At 45.3% G+C, this 23,404-nt stretch overlaps 1 protein-coding gene across 1 annotated transcript in view; it reads right to left on the bottom strand.

Moving 5' to 3' along the window:
- Positions 1-23,404, bottom strand: part of PRPF6 (pre-mRNA processing factor 6) — a gene marked incomplete in the record, with an annotated part of 1,570,595 nt that overhangs the window by 1,114,058 nt on the left and 433,133 nt on the right. Inside the window, 1 exon segment of the mRNA XM_044089883.1 lies at positions 11,561-11,779. Within this exon segment, the coding sequence (XP_043945818.1) occupies positions 11,561-11,779 (219 nt within the window).

Genomic DNA, 23,404 nt, shown 5'->3' with positions numbered 1-23,404 from the left:
TCCATTTTTTAGCCACCGAACTACTATATAGTGCATCTCCAAAGCTATTGTAGCTGTTGGTGACTTCTAGTAGTAGTTTGCTTGATTATCTAAGAGGCCTTTTGGCTGAGTGATGTTGTACTAGGTTTTTGAGGGCAGGACACTTATTGGGGAGGTAATAGATAGAATGCCAGAGGCAGAGCTGATTGTAGGTTAGGAGGTTAGGCAGTTCAAGCCAGTGGAGCTGTCTCAAAGCAGTACAGTGATGAGTTCTATATGAGCAATTTGCAGCAAAGCGGGCAATTCTGTTATAGCAAGCTTCCATTTTGCTTAGTTCAGTCAGAATGGGAGATGCATAGAGTAGGGTGGATAGAAGTTGGGAGCGAGCAATGGCTGATCTTGTGTTGTTGGTAAGAAATGGTTTGATACGGTAGAGTGACACCAGTTTGGCATGTACTTTTTTAATAGTTAAGTTCAGATGACTATCAAATTTTAGGTGGGAGTCTATGGTTATTCCCAATAGCTTAGCCTGTGCCACTGGAGCAATCGGAGTAGCATTTGTGGAGTAGATAATGAACTGACTGTTAGTGTTTTTGTTAGAACTGGTTATAATCATAAGCTGAGTTTTCTTTGGCTTGAGGATAAGTTGGGCTTTGGTAAGGTAGTTTTCAATGTCAGAGAATGCTAGTTGAGTTGTTTGCAGGAGGGTGGGAATGTTTTGTGCAGCACAGATTAAGGTAGTGTCATCTGCATACTGAATTATAGATGCATGCTATGTGGAGGTGTGGAGGACATTTGTGAAGACTGTGAATAGTAGTGGTCCTAAGATAGAACCCTGTGGGACTCCTATAGTTATGGGCAGCTGAGGAGAGAGAGAATTTTCCCATTTCACAGCTTGGTACCTGTCAGTTAAGTAGCTTTGGAACCAGGTAAGAGTGGAATTAGATAGATGATATTGGTTTAGTTTGTTTAGCAGGATTTGGTGTGAGACTGTCAAATGCTTTGGACATATCCAAAAAAAGAGTTGACACTTGCAGGCCTTCATTTTTGAGACTGTTTACTGTGTCTGTGAAGCAGAGGAGAGCTGTAGTGGTACTATGGGCAGGTCTGAAACCATGCTGAGTAGGTGACAGGATGTTGCAGTCTAGGAGATAGTTTAGCATCTGGGTATGGATGCATTTTTCTAGGATTTTGGCCAGGGGGGAGAGTAAAGCAATGGGTCTGTAGGTAATAAGTTCAGTGGAGGTCCCGCCTTTATGTATGGGTGTAACATAGGATATTTTCCAGAGTTTGGGCACATAGTTTTCAACAATTGATCTGTTTATGAGAGTGGAGACTGGGATAGCAAGAGCATCTGCTGTGAGTTTCAAGAAATAGCTGGGGAGTAGGTCGGCTGCTGTTGATGAGGTTTTTAGTTTGGAGAGCATGCTTTTGATTGAAGTGGTGGAAACCGTTTTGAGGGTAAAGCTTGTATTAGTGTTATTTGTGCTGGAGGGGATAGTGAGGAAGGAACTGTCCTGTGATACTAAGGATAGAATTGAGTTCACAAAGTGGGAGTTGAATTGTGTTTCGATGGGAACTTTAGTGTCAGGGGTGGTTGGTTTGGGGTAGCCTTTTGGGTGGATTTTAGTAGCTGGTTTACATTTTTCCAAAATTTTTGCGGGTTGTGTTGGTATTTAGTTTGTAATGTTGTGTAGTAGGATTTTTTGTCCAGCCTAATGCATTTTTTGCACGGTTGCGCAGTTCTTGGTACTTAGTTAGGCTTTGTGTTTCTTTTTTTTTTGATAGTAACGCCAGACAGTGTCTCTGGACTTGAGGATTTGTTTGGTTTCTTTACTGAGCCAGGGGTTTGTAGAGGTTCTAACCTTGATTTTGCGCAATGGAGCGACAGTGTCTAGGTGTTGTAGAAATGTTTTGTTGAAATATGCTACAGCCTGGTCAAGTGGGAGGGTTTTTAGGGGGGGTCCAGTCACAGTTACACAGTAAAGTGTTGAGGACCTCAGGAGAGAATTTTTTTGTGTTTCTAGTGGATATATAGTTAGTGGTTTTGCATATGCTTGTTCTACTACGTATAAAGTATATTATGTTGTGGTCACTTAAGGTGTCTGGGAGACTGCCTGTGTGAGGGTACAATGTGGGGTTGCTAGTTAGGACCCAGTCAAGGATGGATTCCCTTTTAGATTTATCATCACACCTAGTTGGAATTTGGACTAGCTGCTGGTAGCCATGGAGATTTATTAGATTACTTGGTGGTTCGGATATACAGGTGAACCAATCTAAGTTGAAGTCCCCCAGAATAAGGGTTTCTTGTGAGTATGTGGAAGAACACCAGGATAAGAAGTCTTCAAGACTAGCAGGTGTATTACCAGGTGGAATATAGATCACAATTGTGGTGATGACCTTTTTAGGGTGAAGTTGAAGTTGTGAGATAAGTATGTCCCAATTATTGGGGGAGGGGTAGGAGTTTGGTAATTGATGGACAGTTAAGTTGGACTTGTAGAGTAAGGCAGTTCCACCCCCTTTACAAAGTGGTCTGTCTTGTCTAATGATATTGTAGCCGGTAGGGAGAAAGTACAGTTTTGTACCTACCATAAATGTAGATGTCCGATAGGTATGCATCTGCAGTCATAACATATGGGTTGTCCTGCCTCAGGCAGCCCTTCGGTCGGCCGAATTCCAAAGTCTGGGTCTGGCCTCGGCTGATGTCACACTTCACCCAACGTCATAGCTCCTGGGGTATAAAGGCATCAGCCGACGCCATTTTCCTCAGTGTTTCTTGCCCCAGATGCCAGGTGCCCTCTAGGAAGGCTAAATTTGTATAAAAGTAGAAAATTCCAAACAGTAGAAATCAAAAAGTATATATACATATATACATACAAACAAATACACCATAAAAGATTCCCCCAGCTAGCTAAGAGAGGGGTAGTACCCTAGGAATACCACAGAGGGGAAGGAGGGTGGGTAATCCTGACTGCAGATGCATACCTATCGGCCATCTACATTTATGGTAGGTACAAAACTGTACTATGTCCTTCAAGGATGCATCTGCAGTCATAACATATGGGTAGAATACCATAGCCAAACTGGGGGAGGAGGCACTAAGATAATGATGGTGTAGTTAAGATCCCTTGTAAAACTGCAGTTACAAAACCTGCTCGGGATCTGGAGTATAAAGGAAGATTGTAATGCTTGGCAAATGTATGGACGGAGCTCCAAGTAGCAGCTTCTAAAATGTCTTTGGTAGCCACTCCTCGTAGGAAAGCTGTAGTGGTGGCTGTAGCTCTTGTGGAGTGAGGCCTGATATTTTCAGGAGTTGTCTTTCCATGAAATGAGTAGCAGAATCGAATGCAATTTCCTATCCATTTTGAGATTGTCTGTTTTGAAATTGCTTTTCCTTGCACTCCTGTTGCATATGCTACCAGAAGCTGGTCAGTTTTTCTGCTGGCCTTAGTTCTGTCCAGATAGTAGCGCAGTTGTCTGTGTACATCCAAGGTGTGTAGTAGTTTTTCCCCTGTTCTGTGGGTTAGGGAAGAATGTAGGTAAATGAATAGCTTGGTTCAAGGATACCCTGGATACCACCTTTGGCATAAAAGTAGGATTGGTTCTCAGAGACACTCTATCCTGGTGAAAGATAAGGAAAGGCTGCACTGCCATTAATGCCTGTAACTCGGATACCCTTCTTGCTGAAGTGATTGCTAGCAGGAAGTCAGTTTTCCAAGATAAGAACTGTAAGTCTGCTGTTGCTGCTGGTTCAAAAGGGGAAGTGTTAATTTTTCTAGCACAAAATTGTGATCCCATGCAGGCAGAGGTGGTTTCCTTGGAGGTTTTACATTTTGATCCCTCTCAAAAATTGTCTGAGGAGAGGATGAGAGAAGACAGGAGGATCCATGTTGTACTCTGCTGAAATTGCTGATGCATGAATCTTAATGGAAGAATAGGACAGGCCATTGTGGAACAGTTCTGATAAGTATTCTAGGATGTGTGCTAGGTTTGCCAGTGTGACATTTGTTCCCTTTGCTGCACTCCAAATGAGGAATCTCTTCCATTTGGCTGAATATGTTTTCCTTGTGGAGGGTCTGCGAGCCTCCAGGATAATGTCCTTAACCCTCTGAGATAAAACAGGTTGGTTTTGTTTTATGCAATTTTCCAAGCAGTTAGCTGCAGCATTTTTAAGTTTGGATGCAGGGTCTTGTAGTTGTTCTGCGTTAGAAGTAAAGGACATAGAGGTAGAGGCCATGAGTTCGTCCGAGACATGCTTCTCAGTAGCGGGTACCAATGCTGCCTTGGCCAGTCTGGAGCTATCAGAATTACCTTTGGCTGTTCCTCTCTGATCTTCAGTAGAACTTTGTACATCAATGGGAGAGGTGGAAAGGCATATACTGTCAGGGCCTTCCAGCTGAAAGAAAGGGAGTCCACCCACCAGGCTTGTGGGTGGTATACTCTTGAGCAGAATTTCTTCAGTTGGTGGTTGAGTGGGGAGGCGAACAGGTCTATCTCTGGCATTCCCCATTTCTTTGTTATGGTTTTGATGATGTCTGGATGCAGCATCCATTCGTGAGCATCCGTGGTAGTTCTGCTTAAGCTGTCTGCTAGTGAATTCTCTTTTCCTGGTACGAATCTGGCCTGCAGTTAGATGTTGAGATTCAGGCCTAAGTTCCACAGGTCCACTGCCATCCGGCATAGAGGGTATGAATGTGTGCCTCCCTGTTTGTTGATGTACCACATGACTGTGGTATTGTCCGTCCTTATCAGCAGGTGTCCTTGCTGGAGGAATGATTTGAATGCCTCGATTGCATGCTTCACTGCCAGCATCTCCTTTAGATTTATGTGTAGAATCAGCTGGTCTTGGGACCATAGGCCTTGGATACACTTGTCTTCCATGTGTGCCCCCCAGCCTAGGTCTGAGGCGTCCGTGGTGATGGTCTGCCTTGGATGTGGTTTGTGGAAAGGCAATCCTCTGTTGATCTGGCAGGCCTGAGCCCACCAAAGCAATTCTTTTTTCAGGCATGGAATGATTGGTATCAGGGCTTCTAGACTGTGTCTGTGTTGAGACCATACATTCCTTAGGTACCATTGTAATTTTCTCATATGCAGCCTGGCATGTGGGATCAAGATTATGCAGGATGCCATGTAACCCAGGGCCTGCAGGACTTTCTTTGCAGTAAGCTGAGTTTGTCTTGTTAATGCCATGAAGTAGAGTGGTAGTTGCTTTTGTTTTTCTTCTGTGAGAAAAGCCATCTGAGTTATTGTGTCCAGTTCTGCACCCAAAAATGTTATCCTTTGGGATGGCACTAGTCTTGACTTTTGTTCAGTGCGGACAAGTCGAGAATAGGCCTCCAAAAATTTTCTTTACTTGGTACAAGGAATAGTCTGGAGTAAAATCCTTGGCCTTGTTCCATAGATGGTACCTTTTCTATTGCTCTCATCCTTAGTAAGCTGATGATTTGTTTTAGAGCCTCTGATTTCTGGCTTGGTGGAAGGTTTGACATTCCTCTCTTTTTTGGTAGAGTGTGGAAGTGAAACCTGTAGCCTTTGTCTATTGTTTGCAAAGTCCATTTGTCTCCTGTAATGCAATGCCAGTTTTTTGAAAATAAAGCTAGCTTTCCGCGCAAGGGTGCTTCCAGTTGTTCCCTGGTAGGCGGAATCAGAGCCAAGTCATTGTGTCTGTCCTGTGGAAGTGGTTGCAGTCGCAGCTGTGGCGGCACTTCTCTGGTTGGCAGGTTGCCACTGACGACCCCTGTAGGCACCCCTTGATTGACCTCTGCCTCTTGGGCGTCTATTTCTGCCTCTCTGTGCTCTAGAGGTGTCTGGAAAGGACCAATTCTTTGAAGGCCAATTTCTGCTGAACCTCGGAGGTTGGACCTGCAGAAAATCCTTGACTGTTTGGACAGATTTTGCTTTTTCTTCCACTTTCTTTAGAACCTCCTGTGCAGGGGAGCCAAATAAACTTTGTTTCTCCATAGGGGCATCTAGGAGTTTAGACTTAACATGGTCTGGCAAGGATTGTTCTTTTAGCCAGGCATGCCTTCGAATCACTGCTCCAGTCATAGCTGATCTAAATGAAGCCTCCAGTGCATCATAGCCACATTTTAAGAAATGATTACTGACCTGCTGAGAGTTGTGTACCAAATCCTGAAGGGACTTACGGTCTAAAGGTTCAGGAGAGGACAGCTTTTTATTCAGCTAATCTAACAAAAATTCCTGGTACTGTATCATGTGAAATTGACAGTTTAAAGCCCTGGCAGAAAGAGTAGCAGATGTATAAACCTTTTTACCCCATCTCTCTAATGCTCTTGATTCTCTTTCAGAGGGTAGGGGGTTTTTGGCAGAGGCAGCTGCAACACCTTTAGGGCCCTGAGAAATGGTTTCTGGGTCTGCAGCATGGGCCTTATACAAGTGGAAGTGAGAATCCGGGACCCTGTAGTATCTGTCAGGTTTGGCAGGGGCCGGGGGAAGAGAATCAGGGGCAGTGCTGGCATCATTGTATGCATCATCAACAACTGATAGTACAGGTGGTATGGCTAAAGGCCTATGCTGTGGTATGAGTAAAAAAGTCCTTAGCCTTTTCCTGGAATCAGAAAAATCCTGACCCTGCCATTGGAAGTGTTCCCTCATTGAGTGTAGAGTTTCCCCAAATGAAAATTCTTCTGGAGGGCAGGCAGAAGGAATGGAGTCTTCTGCATCAGAATCCTCATAAGGTGAGTATGGTCCTTCCTGATGGTCAGATAAATCTGAACCATCCGAGGAATAGTCAGAGGAGAGAGAGGTTCAGGGGGTTCAGTCCTAGGCCTCTTTTCAGGAGGGGGTTGTGAGGCCCTGTCTAGGTGAGGCTGGGATCCCCTGATCAGAGAAATAAGGTCCTCAGCAAGGCTGAGAATCTGAGAACTTGAGGTAGGTCCTGTGAGAGGGAGCTTTTGTAGGTAAGGCCTTGGAAAGTTTAGCTGCTTTAGCTCTGGAGAAGGCCTTGATAGACATAGAAGCAGGGGGTCTAGCTGCCCCACGTGCAGGAGTAGAGATGTCCAACGGAATGGTGTCGGACAAATCTCGTGTGCCTGCTTCTTCAGTAGGAATTTCTGTAGCCGACTCAGCCGGGGCCTGTGTGGCCTCGGTTGTCGGAGGCATGCTTTCGGCTGAAGGGAGAACCGAGGTCTCGGTTTCAGCCGAAACCGAGACACTCGCGGTAGGCCTAACCGTGGTTTCAGCCGAAACCGCGGGCCGCGAGTGTTGGTCCTTTTCCTTGCATTTTTTAGCTAAATGTGTAGTCGGAGTCTCCGACGGCATTTTATATGCAAAAGCGGAGCCAAAAAACTTCAGCAAACTCCGACCGACGTCTAAGTGTCCGTCGGTTGAAGGAAGCACAGGCTAAACAAGCTGATACGTCGTGGTCTGGGCCTAAGCAAGGAAGGCAGTAAGAGTGGAAATCCTTATGAGGTATTTGTTTCCCACAAGTTAAACAATTATTTACTTTGTCTGACATCGGCTGAGGCAAGAAAGAGTCCCCAACGGGGTACTTAGCTTTTTTAGAAGTCTTCGGTAGCTGAAATCTCTGGATCTGACCGACCGGCACTTGCGAACAGCTTCTGCTTTGGGCACCGCGTGGCAAGAAAGACTGAGGAAAATGGCGTCGGCTGATGCCTTTATACCCCAGGAGCTATGACGCCGGGTGAAGTGCAACATCAGCCGAGGCCAGACCCAGACTTTGGAATCCGGCCGACCGAAGGGCTGCCTGAGGCAGGACAACCCATATGTTATGACTGCAGATGCATCCTTGAAGGACATCTTCTGAGTTAGCTATGTTTTTATTTAGCCAGGTTTCTGTTAAAGCAACTATGTCTGGGGAGTAGTATGCTATTGTGGCCTGGAGTTCAGGTATTTTATTTTTGATACTTCTAATATTAATATTTAGCATTAAAAGATGGTTGGTTTTGCTGCTGTTGTTGATTTACCCAGGGATGAAGAAAGTGGGGGTGTTATGTTCTGACATTTGTGTTGGAGCAGTTTGTGTTGGACAGGATGGATTTGGGCCTGGGTTGGGCTGGATATCCCCACTTATGGTGAGCCTGGAGTTAAAATGGTTATACAGATGTTGGAGTTTGGTGAGGAGTGTGAGAAAGTATTGTGTTTTTTGGAGTAGGAATGAGAGCATATGTGTTTAGTTCTGAATTGGTCAGTTATGTAGTTCTTGAATAAGTGTGGGCAGATATTATTATAATGTGCGGTGTCTGTGTATGAGAGTGCATAATGCAGTGTTGTGCTACTAAGTTTAGGGATATTGCTAGAGTGATAACTTGTGGTGTTGTAAAGAATTATGAGAAGACAGACTAGATTTAGTTGTGTGACAGCCATGGTTATAAGGTTTATGTTGTTTCTAGGTGGGGCTCTGAATAGGAATTATAGGGTTGCACTATATGTGGATGGGGAAGTAGTGTGGGTGATGCAAAAAATGCCTAGTGGGAATGAGAGTTATTGGGAGTATTTTGTGTGGAGCAAGTTGGTGTGGTTTAATGTGATATGACTTGAGGAGCTGTGATTAGTGGAGGTGATGTGAGGGTGAGCTGTGGGTGTGGCTATGATTACTATAAATGTAGAGGTAGTGGGGGCGGGAGGGAATAGGGGGCAGGGAAGCGGAGAGAGCCCGAGCTTTAGCGAAGGCGAACGGAGCGGGGCAGAGCCAGAGCCAACCGAGGCAAGAGAAAAAAGTAAGTATTACTTTACAAATCTGAACACTTTTAAAACAAATTCCTGCGGTCTAATGGCTTACCGGCTAGCAGAACGTAATTGCTGAAGAGCACTTGTGTCCTGGTGGGAGACTAGAAATTTAAAGATGGCTCCGTGCACAGCAGGATTCTAATATAGACTTTGTATTGGGGGAGGGAGATAGCACAAGGGGTGTAAACCAGGTGGAATGCAAAGAAACCAGAGAGGCAATCAGTGAAAGCCTCAGAGGGGGTAAGTAATAATTCAAACTACCTGTAAAGTGAAGGAAAGAAGAGACAGCAAAGTTTATTAAGGTTGGGAGTGTGTTCTTTACATTGACTTGCTGATTAGTAACCAGTTTGTGCACAGATTAGAGTAGGGAGATACATTAGCAATGAAGGGGAATGTATAGAGATGCAAATAAACAGGTGGGCATCCAAGTGATACAAATTAAGGCAGAAAGAACTGAGAGGGCTGATTGATGGTTCATTTAATTTAGTCACAGGGATGTGAATTAAATCTATACTGTCTATTGGACAGTTAGGATTACTGTACTATCGGGGGGGGGGGGGACACAAGGCTACAACAGTCAGTTTTATTAGCAAGCTGAGAACTACTAAGAAATACTGCTAATGTAATAGCTTCACACTCATAAAACATACAAGTAGAATGCCTGGGTGGACTGACCTTGCTCTTGAGGCTCAAAATGTATATCCTTGTTTAGTTTGCAATACTGATTCCTTCTTACACTGTATAGATGGAGTTGTAGCCGCAGACTGCAGATTTGCTTGAGTGTGCTCCTGCTCTTGAGGCTCAAAATGTATATCCTTGTTTAGTTTGCAATACTGATTCCTTCTTACACTGTATAGATGGAGTTGTAGCCGCTGACTGCAGATTTGCTTGAGTGTGCTCGGCTAGCAGAATGTAATTGCTGAAGAGCACTTGTGTCCTGGTGGAAGTAATTAGGAACCTGGGGACCCAAGTTGATAGCAATCTCTCATTTGACAACCATGTGGCCAAAGTGGTTAGAAAAACATTTTATATAGCCCACCTAATCATGAAGGGATTCACATCTAGATCAGGGGAGGTCATCGTACCTCTTTACTCATCCCTCATCAGGCCCATAATTGAATACAATGCCCCTTTTGGGATGTACCTTACCAGACACCTGCAGCAACTGGAAAGACCCCAAAAGTACCTCACCAAGAGGATCAAAGGGCTCAAACAGATGCCATATGCTGACCGGTTAAAGAAACTCCAGCTCTACTCAGTGGCATACCGCCTGTTCAGAGGCGATCTGTGCCTGACGTATAAAGCCACGTCCAACCCGGAATTAATGGACATGCTGCACCTCAGAAAATCCAAATCCCATCGAGCTACGTGCTCGAGAGACTTGAACCTCAGCACTGAAATAAATAGGACATGCTGGAGGGACAGATTCATAACCCAGAGGCTCCCTTCACTCTGGAATAAAATCCCAGTCCAGGTTCGGCAGAGTCCCTCATTCACTCTCTTCAAGAGGAATCTTGATGAGTGGATGGGAGATCGTAGGTTTACCCCGGGTATCACTTCTGTGTCACTGTTAGACAGAGGCACAGTATACTAACCTCGAAAAAGGGCATAGCAAAATAAATTTAAAATGGGTGGCGAAAGCCAAATACATTCTGGCTAGGCTTATAAATGCCCTAGGGCAGATAGCCTAGCAGATAGCCTAGTATGAACCTATGAACCACTGCACTGATAAGACTGGACTGCTGGAAATCAGGAAAGTGTCTGCAGCCAATTAACTCAGCAGCTGCTAGACTGATCTGGCTCTCCCAAACCAGCTGCTGTAAAGAGTGAGAATCGTAAAATCACATTACTATCACTGCTCTCTCATGGGAACAGAATGTCTATGTATTAATACCTACCATGAATGACGCACAGTGAAAAAAATGACAGAAAACAAAAGCATCATCTTAATCATCAAGCCTAATGTGCAACAACTGTCCTTTAGTTTACAGTGCCAGTAAGGGAAGAGAGTCAGTCCCTCCACTTTCTAAAGGGGATTGCTACTACTGCTGTCAATAGCATACATCTGTCCCATGCTTTGACAACACAGAAGCCCAAACAAAATGAGTAACAGGTATGGGCAGCATAATGCCTAGAGCTTTATTCCTTTTTCCAGTGACCTCCAGACCCAGTATAAAGACTCCACAACAGCCTTCTGTATATATAAAAAAGTCATCTAGTTAAATCTAAAGTAGACCTGCAAGCCCTACACTGTGGTCAGTACAACCATAACTGACACAAACATCATGGCTGTCAGTTGCACATCACATGCCTTCATATGCAGTCCATAACACATTTTTTAGCTACAAGTCGATGTAAAGACCATATTTAAAAGCTAAACGGAGTACAGAATGCAAAACAAAAAAATAATAAAACATCCGTGAAGCAAATGATACTGGGACATGGAAGATCTTGCACTGGTCAAACATCAACATTTGGCAAACGGATAAGTAGCAGTCAAACGTTCATTACAGAAGAAGAATTTAATTGACCAACACTGATGTGTGCTGCTAATAATGGTCCAATATCTAGTAACTGCAGCTAACTGTACAGGTCTGTTCTGAAACACAACAGCCTCAGAAGTAATTTAATCATCACTTAAGACATGACTTAAACCATAGAAGCTAGAAGGCAAGAGATGTGGATAACATGAGGTAGTCCCAACTTACTGTCAGAAGCAATGTATGCAAAACAGTAAGAAAGATAGAAAATCTTCACGATTTAAATATGCAGTCTGGCAACAAGAAAGTGTCAAAAGTTAGGAAACTATGTCAGCGATACCTGTTCTTTTTGCTGTGATGCCATTCATAGAACTGCAAGGTAAGTTAAATACCTGAATCCACTGTTCTCTGTTAATTTCAACTCCATTGGCTCGTAGTGATGTGATGGCTCTGTCTATGATTTTTTCCACCATCTGTGAGTTCCCATTCACTTCCTCCAGCTTGGCAGCAGTGATCCAAATGTGTCTGTCTGTTGGAATGTTCTCACGTGCTTTGTTCAGTACTTTGCGGGCATTTTCATAAGTCTCCAGTCTGGCAAGTGCAAGCCAAAGCTACAAGTATAACAAATCATTGTTAGCATTACAGATGATTAAAACACAGATACTTACAAATATTCAAACCACTGCCTCCCTTTCCTTTACTTTCTCAACTGTGCGAGAAGTTAGATAACAGCATTTTTTAGGTAAGGGGAAAAGGTCAAAGCTTTCTTCCACAAGCTGCCAGAAAAAAACAACTCCTATTTTCCTTTTCTCCACTGCACCCATTGCCTTGTTTTGTGTTCTTAAACCCTGTGGCTTCTAAACTGTACGATTCTTACACAAATTTAATTTCGAGAACCCCTCCTGCTCTTCTTTCATTTGCTCCTATCAGTGATAACTACAAGATCATATTGTGAAAGCTCTAATCTTAAACAAGTAAATGCCAACAGCCCACTTTACTTGTTTTCCTATCAAGTTAACACACTGCAGTAACCACAGCTTTAACTCTCTTCCCTACATTACATTATGAAGTAGACCGAAATAGATAAAACAAAACCATACAATTTGCTTAAAAAGACACCTTATTATAAAGCTTTCAATTTATTTCCCACAAAGTATGAGGAAGCACAAAGAAAGAATAGTTATGTAAAATCTTACCATAACCATAGATGTCCTTCTCTTCCATATTGCAATATTCTTAGTGTGGGATTCCGTGCCTCGGGCGACCCGAACGTCGGCTCCTATACAAAAGCTTAAGCCTGGCTGCTGTAGCTGTATGGGATGTCACATGTAGGGCCATAAACCAGGGACCTTAAATGTGACATCTGCATGCAGAGACCTCAGAACTTAAAATGCCCAGTCGGACAGTCCAGAAGAGAGAGCCAAACGATGTCAACAAGAGGTGCAAAGTGCCATTTGCTGGCTAGTCTGACCATGGTCTAGGCGGTACCCCAGGGTGCCTTTAGACAGGTCAATAGGAAAAAGGGGGCTAGATAGAGGGGGTGGAATACTGCAACATAGAAGAGAAGGACATCTATGGTTATGGTAAGATTTTACACAACTATTCTATGTTCTTCTATTCCTATGTTGTAGTATTCTTAGTGTAGGAGAGTGCCTCAGCTTGGTTAGAAGGAAGGGTGGAGGTAGAGGTAGCCGATTCCAGAAAGCCCTACAGGATTGCCCTAGCAAACCCTGCCCTGGCTCTGGAGATGTGGTCCAGTTTGTAGTGCCTGGTGAAAGTGTGTATGGTGGACCAGGTAGCTGCTTCCATAATGGAGGCTGGGTCCAGGCCTTTGAGGAAGGATTTGGAGGATGCCACGGCCCTGATAGAATGAGCTCTTACTCTTTGGAGTAGGTCCTTGCCATGGTGTGAGTAGCAGAAGCAGATAGTTTTACTGATCCGGCAGGAAATGGTTTGTTTGGAGACTGCCTTGCCCAGGGCTCTGGAGTGGAAGGATACAAAGGGTTGGCTGAATTTTCTAATGGACTTAATTTTGTCTAAATAAAACCTTAGTTGTGTGTGCACATCCAGGGAATGAGTCCTCTCACTGTCATTAGTGGGAGAGAAGAAGGTAGGACAGTTCGTTGACCACCTCTGGCATGAAGGAAGAGTTAGTGCACAAGGTCACCCTATCCTTGTGGAAGGTAGTGTAGGGTAAGCAGGCCATGATAGCTTGTAACTCTTGACACCCTTCTAGCAGAGGCAAGGGCCTCCAACAGTGGTCTTCCATGTGCACATTTGGAGCACTGCAGCACTGGCTGGTTCAAACAGAGGCAGTTTGAGTTTTTCCAGGATGAAGTTTAGGTCCCAAGGAGGTGGGACAGGTTTTCTTGGTGGTCTGATGTGCAAGATGCCTTTCAGGAATAATCTAACATCTAGCCTGGCTAGGAGAGGTGGTTCCAGTGGTAAGCAAGCAGAGATTGCAGATGGGTGGACTTTCACTGAGGAGTACGAAAGGCCAGCCTTGATAAGTTCACACACATAAGTAAGGACTAGAGAGGTATCCACTTGAAAGGGGTCCCTGTGCCTATGGAGACACCACTTGGAGAATCTTTCCCATTTTGACATGTAGGATCTCATTGTAGTAGATTTCCTGACCTCCCAGAGGATTAAAAACACGTCCTCAGAGTAGTGGTGTTGGAAAGGAATTAAAAGTTTATCATCCAGAGTGTTAGACCTAACATATGTAGGTGAGAGTGAATGAGAGATCCCTTCTGTTGTGTAAGTAGGTCTACCTTGTAGGGTAACTTGTGGTGATTGCCCTTGGCTAGTGAAAGAAGTAGAGGGAACCAGTGCTGCCCTGTCCAATAGGGATTCACCAGCAAGATTTTGGGTTTGCCCTTCCTGATATTCAGGAGGACTTTTTGAATGAGGGGAAAGGGTGGAAATGCATATAGAAACTGTCCCTTACATGGAATATTAAAGGCATCTACCCTCCAGGCAAGTGGAGAGTGAGCCTTGGTGCAGAATTTGTTCAATTGCCTGTTCTGGGAGAGGCAAACAAATCTACCTGAGGTGCGCCTCACCAGTGGACAATGTCTAGAAAAATGTCCCTGTTCAGCATCCACTCATGCTGTAGAGAGGATGTTCTGCCGAGAACAACTGCTTCTTGGTTGTCCTGTGAAGGAATGTATGTTGCCTGCAGGGATAAGTTGTTTCTGAAGGCAAGATCCCAAATTTGGATCGTTATCCGGCAAAGGAGGTAGGACTTGGTCCCTCCTTGTTTGTTGAGGTACCACATGACTGTTCTATTGTCTGTGAAGATTTGAAGGGGGCCTTGTTGCAGGACTGCGAGAAAGGCTTTCAGGGCCAGAAGGACTGCTGCCATTTCCCTCACACTGATATGTTCCTTTTGGAAGGTAGGGTGCTAAGTCTCCTGTACCATGAAGCCTTTCCATGGTAGCCCCCCACCCTAGGTCTGATGCATCTGTTTGCATGTGCTGGGTTGGGGTGGCGGGTTGCAGTGGAAGGCCTGGGTTCATTAGTATTTGTTGAATCCACCACCTTAGTTCTGCTCTGAGGCAGGGCAAGAGTGTAATCTAAAACTCTAGAGAGTGTTCGTGATGGGACCACGTATTCTTCAAGTACCACTGCAGTTTTTGCATATGCATTCTGGCCGAAGGCAGCATAGGGATGGTGGCTGCCATTAGCCCCAGGACCCGCAAGAATTGTCATGCAGATATCTGTTGAACCTGAATTAGGTTTTGGAAGTGGGTAGAGAGGAAGAGTACTTTGTCTGGAAGGAGGAATGCCCACATCAGATGTGTTCTCATCCTGAAACCCAGAAAGCTTTTGTCCTGCTGAAGGGTTAGGGATGATTTTGGGATGTTGAGGGAAAACCCCACACTCTGAAGCACGGAAATGGTGAACTGCAGATAGTTTTGTAGGGTGTCCTCTCTTTCTGCTAGAATGAGGATGTCGTCTAGGTAGGGATAAATTTGGACACCTTTGGTTCTGCAAAAGACTACAGCTGGAGCTAGGCATTTTGTGAATACCCTGGGTGCAGTAGACAAACCAAAGGGCAAGGCTGCAAACTGAAAGTGTGAACAGGGCCCAGTGAAAATTTTCTGTGGGAGGGTTTGAAGGGGATACAGAGGAAAGCCTAAAGGCCTGGGCTGGCAATAGTGGAAGAAGGGTTTGTAGAGGTAACATTCAGAATGATGGAACTTTTAGGAGTATGTTTAGAAAGGACAGATCCAGTACTGGCATCCAAGGGCCATCTTTTTTGAGGACCAGAAACAATCTCGAGTAAAAGCCTTTTCCTTCCTGTCCTGGAGGGAGAAGTTCTATAGTTCCTAGGTTCAGAAGGTCCTGTACGACCTGAGGAAAAAGGTGCAGTTGATTTTTTTTTTTTGGGGGGGGGGGTGGAATGCCCCTTGTAAAGGGCTTTTCCTTCCAAGAGGAAATATTCCTCTTGTACCATTGCCAGCACCCAGTGGTCTGAAGTGATGGATCTCCAAAGGGGGAGGCAGTGGGAGAGGCAGACTGACAAGAGGAGGTGGGCAAGGCAGTCACGCATTGTTGTTGCCATTTCTGTCATGAAAGGGCAGTCTTTGAGTAGGCTGAGAGGCTTCTGCTCTAGAGGTGGTCTGCTTCCTGGTTCCTCTCCTATGCCTGGAAGAGGATGGGGTAGCAAAAGGAGGGTGTCCTCCTGACAAAGGTAGTCTTAGGAAGGCAATTTCTGTAACATTTAGGAATGGGAGGCATCAGCAGGTGCTTGAGGTCTTGAAGCTCTATTTTTCTCCTGAAGGTTTTTAAGGAGGTCTGCAGACTGTTGACCAAACAGGAGGTTGTGGTCTGGAGGGGCATCTAGGATTTTTGACTTGAAATCCTCTAGTAGGGGTTGAAGACCTAGCTAAGAGGATCTGCGGAGTACTGATGCAGAAGCTGCAGACCTTTCAGAGGCCTCTGCTGCATCATAACTGCATCTAATAGAATGTCTGGCTACTTGAGAAGCCAGGGACAGTTTTGATACTACCTCTGTCTTGCTAGGGCAGTCAGATGTGAATGACAGGAGAGTAGAAGCTTGGGATACAAGGTCCAAAGCATATTTTATCATATGGGTTTGGTAGTTGATAGCTCTGAAGGCTAGGGTGGAAGAGATATAATCCTTCTTGCCTATCCTGTCCATGTTTTTACTATCTTTGTCAATAGGCAGAAGAGACAATGAAGGAATCAGTCTTGACTGCTTTTCAGGGGATACAGCAATCACTGCTGGGTCTGCCAGGGGTGGTTTTACCAGGAATTTTTGTTCATCTGGTACTTCATGGAAATGGTCAAGCCTCTTAGGGGCAAGAATATTGTGAGTCTGGGTGTTTAGATGCTGAAGAGAATACATCAAGCTAGGCAGGAATAACTGGTGGAATGGGTGAAGGGGAGGGAGATTCCACTTGAAGTAAAGTATCTCTTTTGAGTTTCAGTCATTTGGGAAGTGTCCCATTTAAAGTATTCTTTCGTCTTTGTGATGGTCTCCCCAAAGGTGATATCCTCTGGTGGAGAGTCCCCTTCTGTGGAATCTTCATCAGGGGGAATAATATTCTAGTGAAGAGGCAATTTGAGATGAATAAAAAAAGGATTTATCTGAAGATGAGTAGTAAGCCTCCTGTTCTTCGCCCCCTTCATGAGGAGAGAAGCAGCTGAGGCAGGCCTAGGACTGAGAACAGGAATGGTGGACGTGGAAGGGCCATGAAGGCTTGCATCAAGGAGTTGGTGAAGCATTGCCAGTCTGGAACTCCCTCTGTGGGTGGAGGCAGGTGTATAGTTTTCTGCTTCCTTTTCAAAGGAGTAGTCTTAGGAGAAGCCCCAGATAGGAGTAGGGGCTTCAGGTAATGGCCACCTGGTCGATCATCTGGCGTTATCTGGTTCCCCCTTAACATCAATAGGGACAGACATCTGAGCTATCTCCGTGGATGTGCTGTCCATTACTTCTGAAGCAGCTTCCTTGAGGGGAGTCGCCAAAGTAGGTAGCTTTAACGAATGCCCCTCAACTCCTAAACTGGAAGCTGGTGGGGCGTCCAATGGTGGAAAGGGAGAAGTACTAGGCCTTGGAACCTTGGCCTTTCTCAATGGTGGTTCCGCCGGGGCAGACGACTCAGGATACATCCTGAGCACTACCTTTTTGAGCCTCTGGTTTCCTAAATACAGATTTATGGCAGCCAGACAGCTTCGGAGGGTCTTCGGTACAAATGATTAACAAATAGGGCAAGTGGTATGATCGTGTTCTCAGCCTAGGCAGAAATAGCAACAGCTGTGCGTATCCTTATGTGGAATCTGGTGCCTGCATCGGCATTTACCCTTCTTAGCAGACATCAGCTAATGGTGGAGTACAGCAAACGAAGCTCAAGCAAGAATTAAAACAAAATCCCCAACGGGGTACTTAGCTTTAGATGTTTTCAAAGCAGTGGAGTGAAGTTATCGCTGTGACGGTAGACTGTGGCTGAAAAGTCCTGCGGTTTGTGCGCGCAGACACCCCATTTAAGGTCCCTGGTTTATGGCCCTATGTGTAACGTCCCACGCACTTACAGTAGCCAGGTTTAAGCTTTTGTATAAGAGCCAATGTTCGGGTCACCTGAGGTGGGGAATCCCACACTAAGTACTGCAACACAGGAATAGAAGAACATCCACCACAATGGGATTAAACAGAAACTTTATTACAAAACTTACTAAAGCTTCTATGAGTGATAAAGTGCTAATCACTTGAACTTAACTGCTTGAAAGCCACCTGTTGCATAATAAAAAGCAATGGAACAGCTTGAAAAGTATAGTTGCGGCAGTCCTACTTGCCTAAAATAGAATGTTTGAATTCCTCAGTGGCATTTTGGGTTAACTGCCAAGGTAACCCAGTACTGGCCAGCTTTCAAAAGCTCAGACTACTCTTGCCCTCTATTCTTGTGGCAACTGATTGGCTGAGCATATCCTTGAGATAAAAGCTTAAAGCTGCTACAGGAAGTGAGTAGCATCTAAAGCCAGAATCATCTAGCAAGAGTAACTCTGCAACCAATCACAATACCATAGAAAAACTAAATCCAGCAACTAACTCAAAAAGGTTAAACCCACCTCAATTACGCAGAATCTGGGGAATGGCAGGTGGCTGCTACCGCTGCGGCACTGAGGAATTCCAACAACATTTGTTACAGGTAAATATGACTTCTTTAACAGCCTCTGTGGCATTTTGTGTAGATCCCAAAGCTTACCCTATCTGGGAGGTGGAAGGATAAGAATCCAGGACCCCCTGGAGAATAGTCTTAGCAAAGTCTGCTCTAGGCCTTGAAAAGGAATCCCCTGCGTAGTGCTTTGTGAAGATATAGAAAACCAGGTTGCTGACTCTAGAATGCTTTTATAGTCCACCCATTTCCAATACGCCACTGAAAAGGATAAGGTTCTTATTGAGTGAGCCTTAACTTTGTCTGGAAGAGATTTACCATAGAGGAAGTAACAGAAAACAACAGCAGAGGACAATAACCATGCAATACTTTGTTTAGACAATATGACATTTTTTATTCCCCATATAGGTGAAAATGAGAAGTTATGTACCTAGCATAACGTTCCATGTTAGTTGTCTTCTCTCGCCTTCTTTCTTGCTGGATGGGGTTCGGAGCCGATCCTCGGCTCCGACTCGGCCACTTACTAAAGCTTGAGAGCTAATTTTACCGGCTCGAGGCAACCCTATATCCCATGATGCAAGGCAATGACTACCCAGATCTCGATTGGTAGCTAAGGAAAAATTATGCAATATATTCCTCCAACTGGAGAGGAGGAGGAAGAGGTAATAATAATAATCCCCCGAAAAAGACCAACCTGATCTAGTGACACTAGTAAGCTGATTAGCTGGAAAATTTGGATCAAGACTCTTTAAGAAAGAGGAACAATCTTCTCGGACTGACCAGGCTAGGGGGATGGTGGGTGGGACGCAAGAAAGAAGGCAAGAGAAGACAACTAACATGGAACGTTATGGGAGGTACATAACTTCTCAATGTTAAGTTGTCAATCTTGCCTTCATTCTTGCTGGATGGGACCGTGTCCCTAGCACCTTTATCCTGGGTGGCTCAATGGAACAGACTCTTGAGAACGGTGGAACCAAAATTTGCTCTGTCTCTGGAGGCCAAGTCTAATTTGTAATGCGAAACAAAGGTATGAGGAGAGGCCCATGTGGCTGCTGCACAAATAGTGTCTATTGGAAGTCTAGCCTGAAAAGCTGTAGATGTAGCTAGTGCTCTGGTGGAATGGGCTTTTGGCCTAGAAATCAACTCTTTACCTCTGAGTTGATAAATGCATGTAATCACAGAAGACAGCCATCTAGATAGGGTTACCTTGGATACTGGAAGGCCTTTCCTGTTCTCTACATAGGATAAAAACAGTTGATCAGATTTCCTAAAATGTTTGGTTCTGTCCAGATAATATCCGAGTTGGCGGTGAACATCGAGATAATGTAGTTTTTGTTCCGCTCTATTAGAATAATTTGTGAAAAAAACTGGAAGATCAATAGATTGATTTAAGTTAGTCTGCAATGCCACTTTGGGTAAAAAAAGACGGATTAGTCCTTAGAGAAACTCTGTCTTTGTGGAAGATTAAGTAGAGAGGACGAATGCAGAGGGCATGAAGCTCAGATACTTTCCTGGCAGAAGTAATGGTGACTAGAAAGAGTGTCTTCCAAGAAAGAAATTTCAATGAACAGGTAGCCGCAGGTTCGAAAGGGGGAAGAATCAAGGATGTTAAAATTAAATTTAGATCCCACTGTGGTGGGGGGTCTCTAATCGGAGGTTTAAGTAAAAATATACCTCTAAGGAATGCCTTGCAAAGTTTACGTGACATGATGTTGTGGTCCAACAAGCCGATATGAAAATTTGAAATGGCTGCCAGCTGAACTTTTACTGTGGAGGAAGAAGATCCTGAATGAAAAATCTCGGCTAGGAAGTCCAAGACCGAATGAATCGGAGCAGTAAAGGGATCTATGTTCCTAGCTTTTGCCCAGAAGGAGAAACGTTGCCATTTACTAGTGTAAATCCTTCTGGTGGAAGATTTAAGGGAAGCTACCATGATATCCCGGACGGGATTAGAAATCATAGGAAGCCTGGCTAGGGATGGAAGTGGAGCAACCAAGCAGTGAGGTTGAGAGAAGGTATGGATTGGTGCAGCTGCCCCGACTGGTGGGTCAGAAGATCTGGAACCGGGTCCAGATGCCATGGCTGTACAAAAAGATAAAGATGTAGGAACGGAAACCATATCTGTCGAGGCCAATAAGGGGCAATGAGAATCATCTTGGCTCTCAAGGCGGTTGCTTTCTGAATTTCTTTTGGTATTAGAGGGAAAGGAGGAAAGGCATATAGAAGTCCCCGGGGCCAATCTTGGATTAGAGCGTCTCTGGGGGGATGGCCTGGAAGGGGGAAGAGAGAGAAGAAGTCGGGGCATTTGCTGTTTTGAGGGGTAGCAAAAAGATCGCAGCAAGGAAGGCCCCACTTCTGAAAAATCTCTTCCGTCACAGATTGTTTGAGAGACCACTCATGAGGCATGAGAATAGCTCTGCTCAACCTGTCCGCTATGATGTTGGATTTCCCGGGGATATGCGTTGCTATCAGAAACCGCTGAGAAGAGATTGCCCACTGCCAAAGTCTGAGTGCATCTCGACACAGTGGTTAGGACTTGGTTCCGCCCTGCTTGTTGATATACCAAACTACGGACATATTGCCTGTTTGGACTGCAATAGTTCCCAGGGGAAGAGAGTCATGGAGGGCTTGCAACGTTAAAAGCACTGCTCTCATCTCCAGGACATTTATGTGCAGGTGGCATTCGAAAAGTTGCCAAGTGCCATGGACCATCCTGCCCTGATAATGCCCCCCCCCAATCAGGGAGGCGCCCAATGTAACCATGGCGACTGGGGTGGGAGGAACAAAGGGTCTGCCCTGATGGACTTGAGGGGACAATATCCACCAGGTCAGATGCCTTTTGCAAATTGGAGTTATTATGATCCTGTGACGCATGGGAAGTCGTTGAAAGGACCATTGGGCGAACAGCATCCATTGTAGGAGACGCACGTAAAAGCGGGCAAGGGGAAGAAGTGTTATGGCGGCCGCCATAAGACCCAATACTTTCAGAGCAAATCTGGCCTGAATTTTGTCGCTGTGAAGAATCACATGGATGTGGTTTTGAATATCCAAGATCCTTTGGTCTGTTAACTTTGCTGAAAGTTGTACAGTGTCCAATTTGGCGCCTATAAAAGTAATAGACTGACAGGGCGACAAGGCAGATTTTTCGAAATTTATAGAAATCCCTAGCCCTCTGCAAATGTGAATGGTGTAATCTCTGGCTTGGAGAAGTTGATGCCTGGTGGTGGCAGTGAGGAGCCAGTCGTCTAGATATGGAAACACCTGGAATCCCTGACGTCTCAGGTGAGCCGTAACCGCTGCCATACATTTGGTGAACACTCTGGGGGCTGTAGTGAGTCCAAATGGCAGGGCTCTTAACTGGAAGTGACTGGCCCCCAGCCGAAAGCGGAGAAACCTTCTGGAGCGCTTGTGAATTTTTATGTGATAGTACGCATCCTGAAGGTCCACCGAGCACATCCAATTGTCCTTGCCCAGAAAGGGTAGAATGGACTGAAGCGTGACCATCCGGAATCTTGTTTTCTTTACAAACTTGTTTAGTTTGCTGAGATCTAATATTGGTCTCCAGTCCCCTGTCTTTTTGGGACTAAAAAGAACCTTGAGTAGATTCCGGATCCTATTTGGTCTGCTGGGACTGGCTGGATGGCTCTTTTTGCTAGCAGTTTTGATATCTCTGGTACTGCTAGTTCCTTTAGACCGGGTGGAACGTCTGGTAGGGTTCCCTTTTGCTGAATTGGGGTTTGGATAAAGGGAATTTTGTAACCCTTGGATATGATAGACTGTACCCATTTGTCTTGAGAAAGGGAAAGCCAGGCTTTTGGGTACAGCGATAATCTTCCCCCGACTGCCTCCGAAGGTGGACAATCGGGCAACATCTCAGGGATGCTGGAAGGAGAGACTCCCTGCTACCCTGATTCTGTGGACCCCCTCTGCCCCTAGGGCAGCGTCTGTTGTTGTTACCCCCTCTGCCTCTGGGGGTAAACTGACCTCGTACGTCAGGCGTGACTCCTTGAGATTTGCGGAACCACATTTTCCCTCCCTTCTGACCTTTTGGGTAAGGTCTTGAAGGGATGGAGAAACGGACTCCTACGGCAGAAAGAGTCTTGCCATCTTGTTCGCATCTAGTCAAGGTGTCTTTCACTTGAGGTCCGAACAAGGTCAAACCATCAAAGGGAGAGTTTGTGAAGGACGCCTTGAAGGGGTCTGCAAAATTACAAAGCCGCATCCAGGATTGACGCCTTAAAGCCACTCCTATGCCTGCGGCCCTACTCGCTCCATCGGTTGCATATGAAATGAGCCGCATGGAGGAGTTAACAATGGAGTTTTGGATTCCTAGCTGTGAGTTAATTTTATCCTGGGACCCAGCAGCTGACGGATCCTGTAAAACTTCTCCCAACTCTTTAAGAACATCTCTTTGAAGGCGGGTGAAGTGATACAAATAGTTCAGCGACCGCATGGCAAAGGTCGCTGAAGAAAATATCCGCTTGCCGTACCTATCCATAGTCCTGGAATCCTTGTTAGGAGGATGGACAGGTACTGAAGGATCAGCTAATTCCTTCTTGGTGGCTGCAGCCACCACCATGGCATCAACCGGGACACCTTTTGTCAAAAATTGCCTATCAGGTGGGGCCGTAATGAATTTAGAAGGCCTCCAAAGAATGGGTTCCACTGAGTCTGGGACCATCCACGCCTTCCGAGCCACCACATCCATAAGAGGGTCGAAAGGCAGAGACACCCAGGAGGTGGAGGGTCGAGACCCGAATGCCTCTAGGTATACCGACTCGTCCTCGGAAGGATTAAGGGAAGGCCAGTTCCCCTCTGCTTAAGGAGTTCAAGGATGTCTGAGAAAGAGACATCCTCAGAGGGGGACCTTGGGGATCCCTCCGACTCATCCAAGTCAGTATCGGATGTAATAGACTCGGGGGATGTTTCCTCTTACATGTCCTCTTAAGCGGAGGCTCACCTGACGGGTCAGGAGAAGCCTCGGAAGAGGAAGATATTCCCAGTGGGGAAACCTGAGGCGTTGGATCTCTGGGTCCGGGAGCAAGAGAGTGGAAAGACGTCAGCAGGCACTGTAGTGGGAGGAGCTGATGGAAC

This window comes from Protopterus annectens, chromosome 12.part0 (assembly GCF_019279795.1).
Source record: "Protopterus annectens isolate FY-2018-M chromosome 12.part0, PAN1.0, whole genome shotgun sequence".
NCBI lineage: Eukaryota > Metazoa > Chordata > Ceratodontiformes > Protopteridae > Protopterus > Protopterus annectens.
The sequence above is the reverse complement of the archived record's forward strand: the minus strand, read 5'-3'. Positions and strand labels throughout refer to the sequence as shown.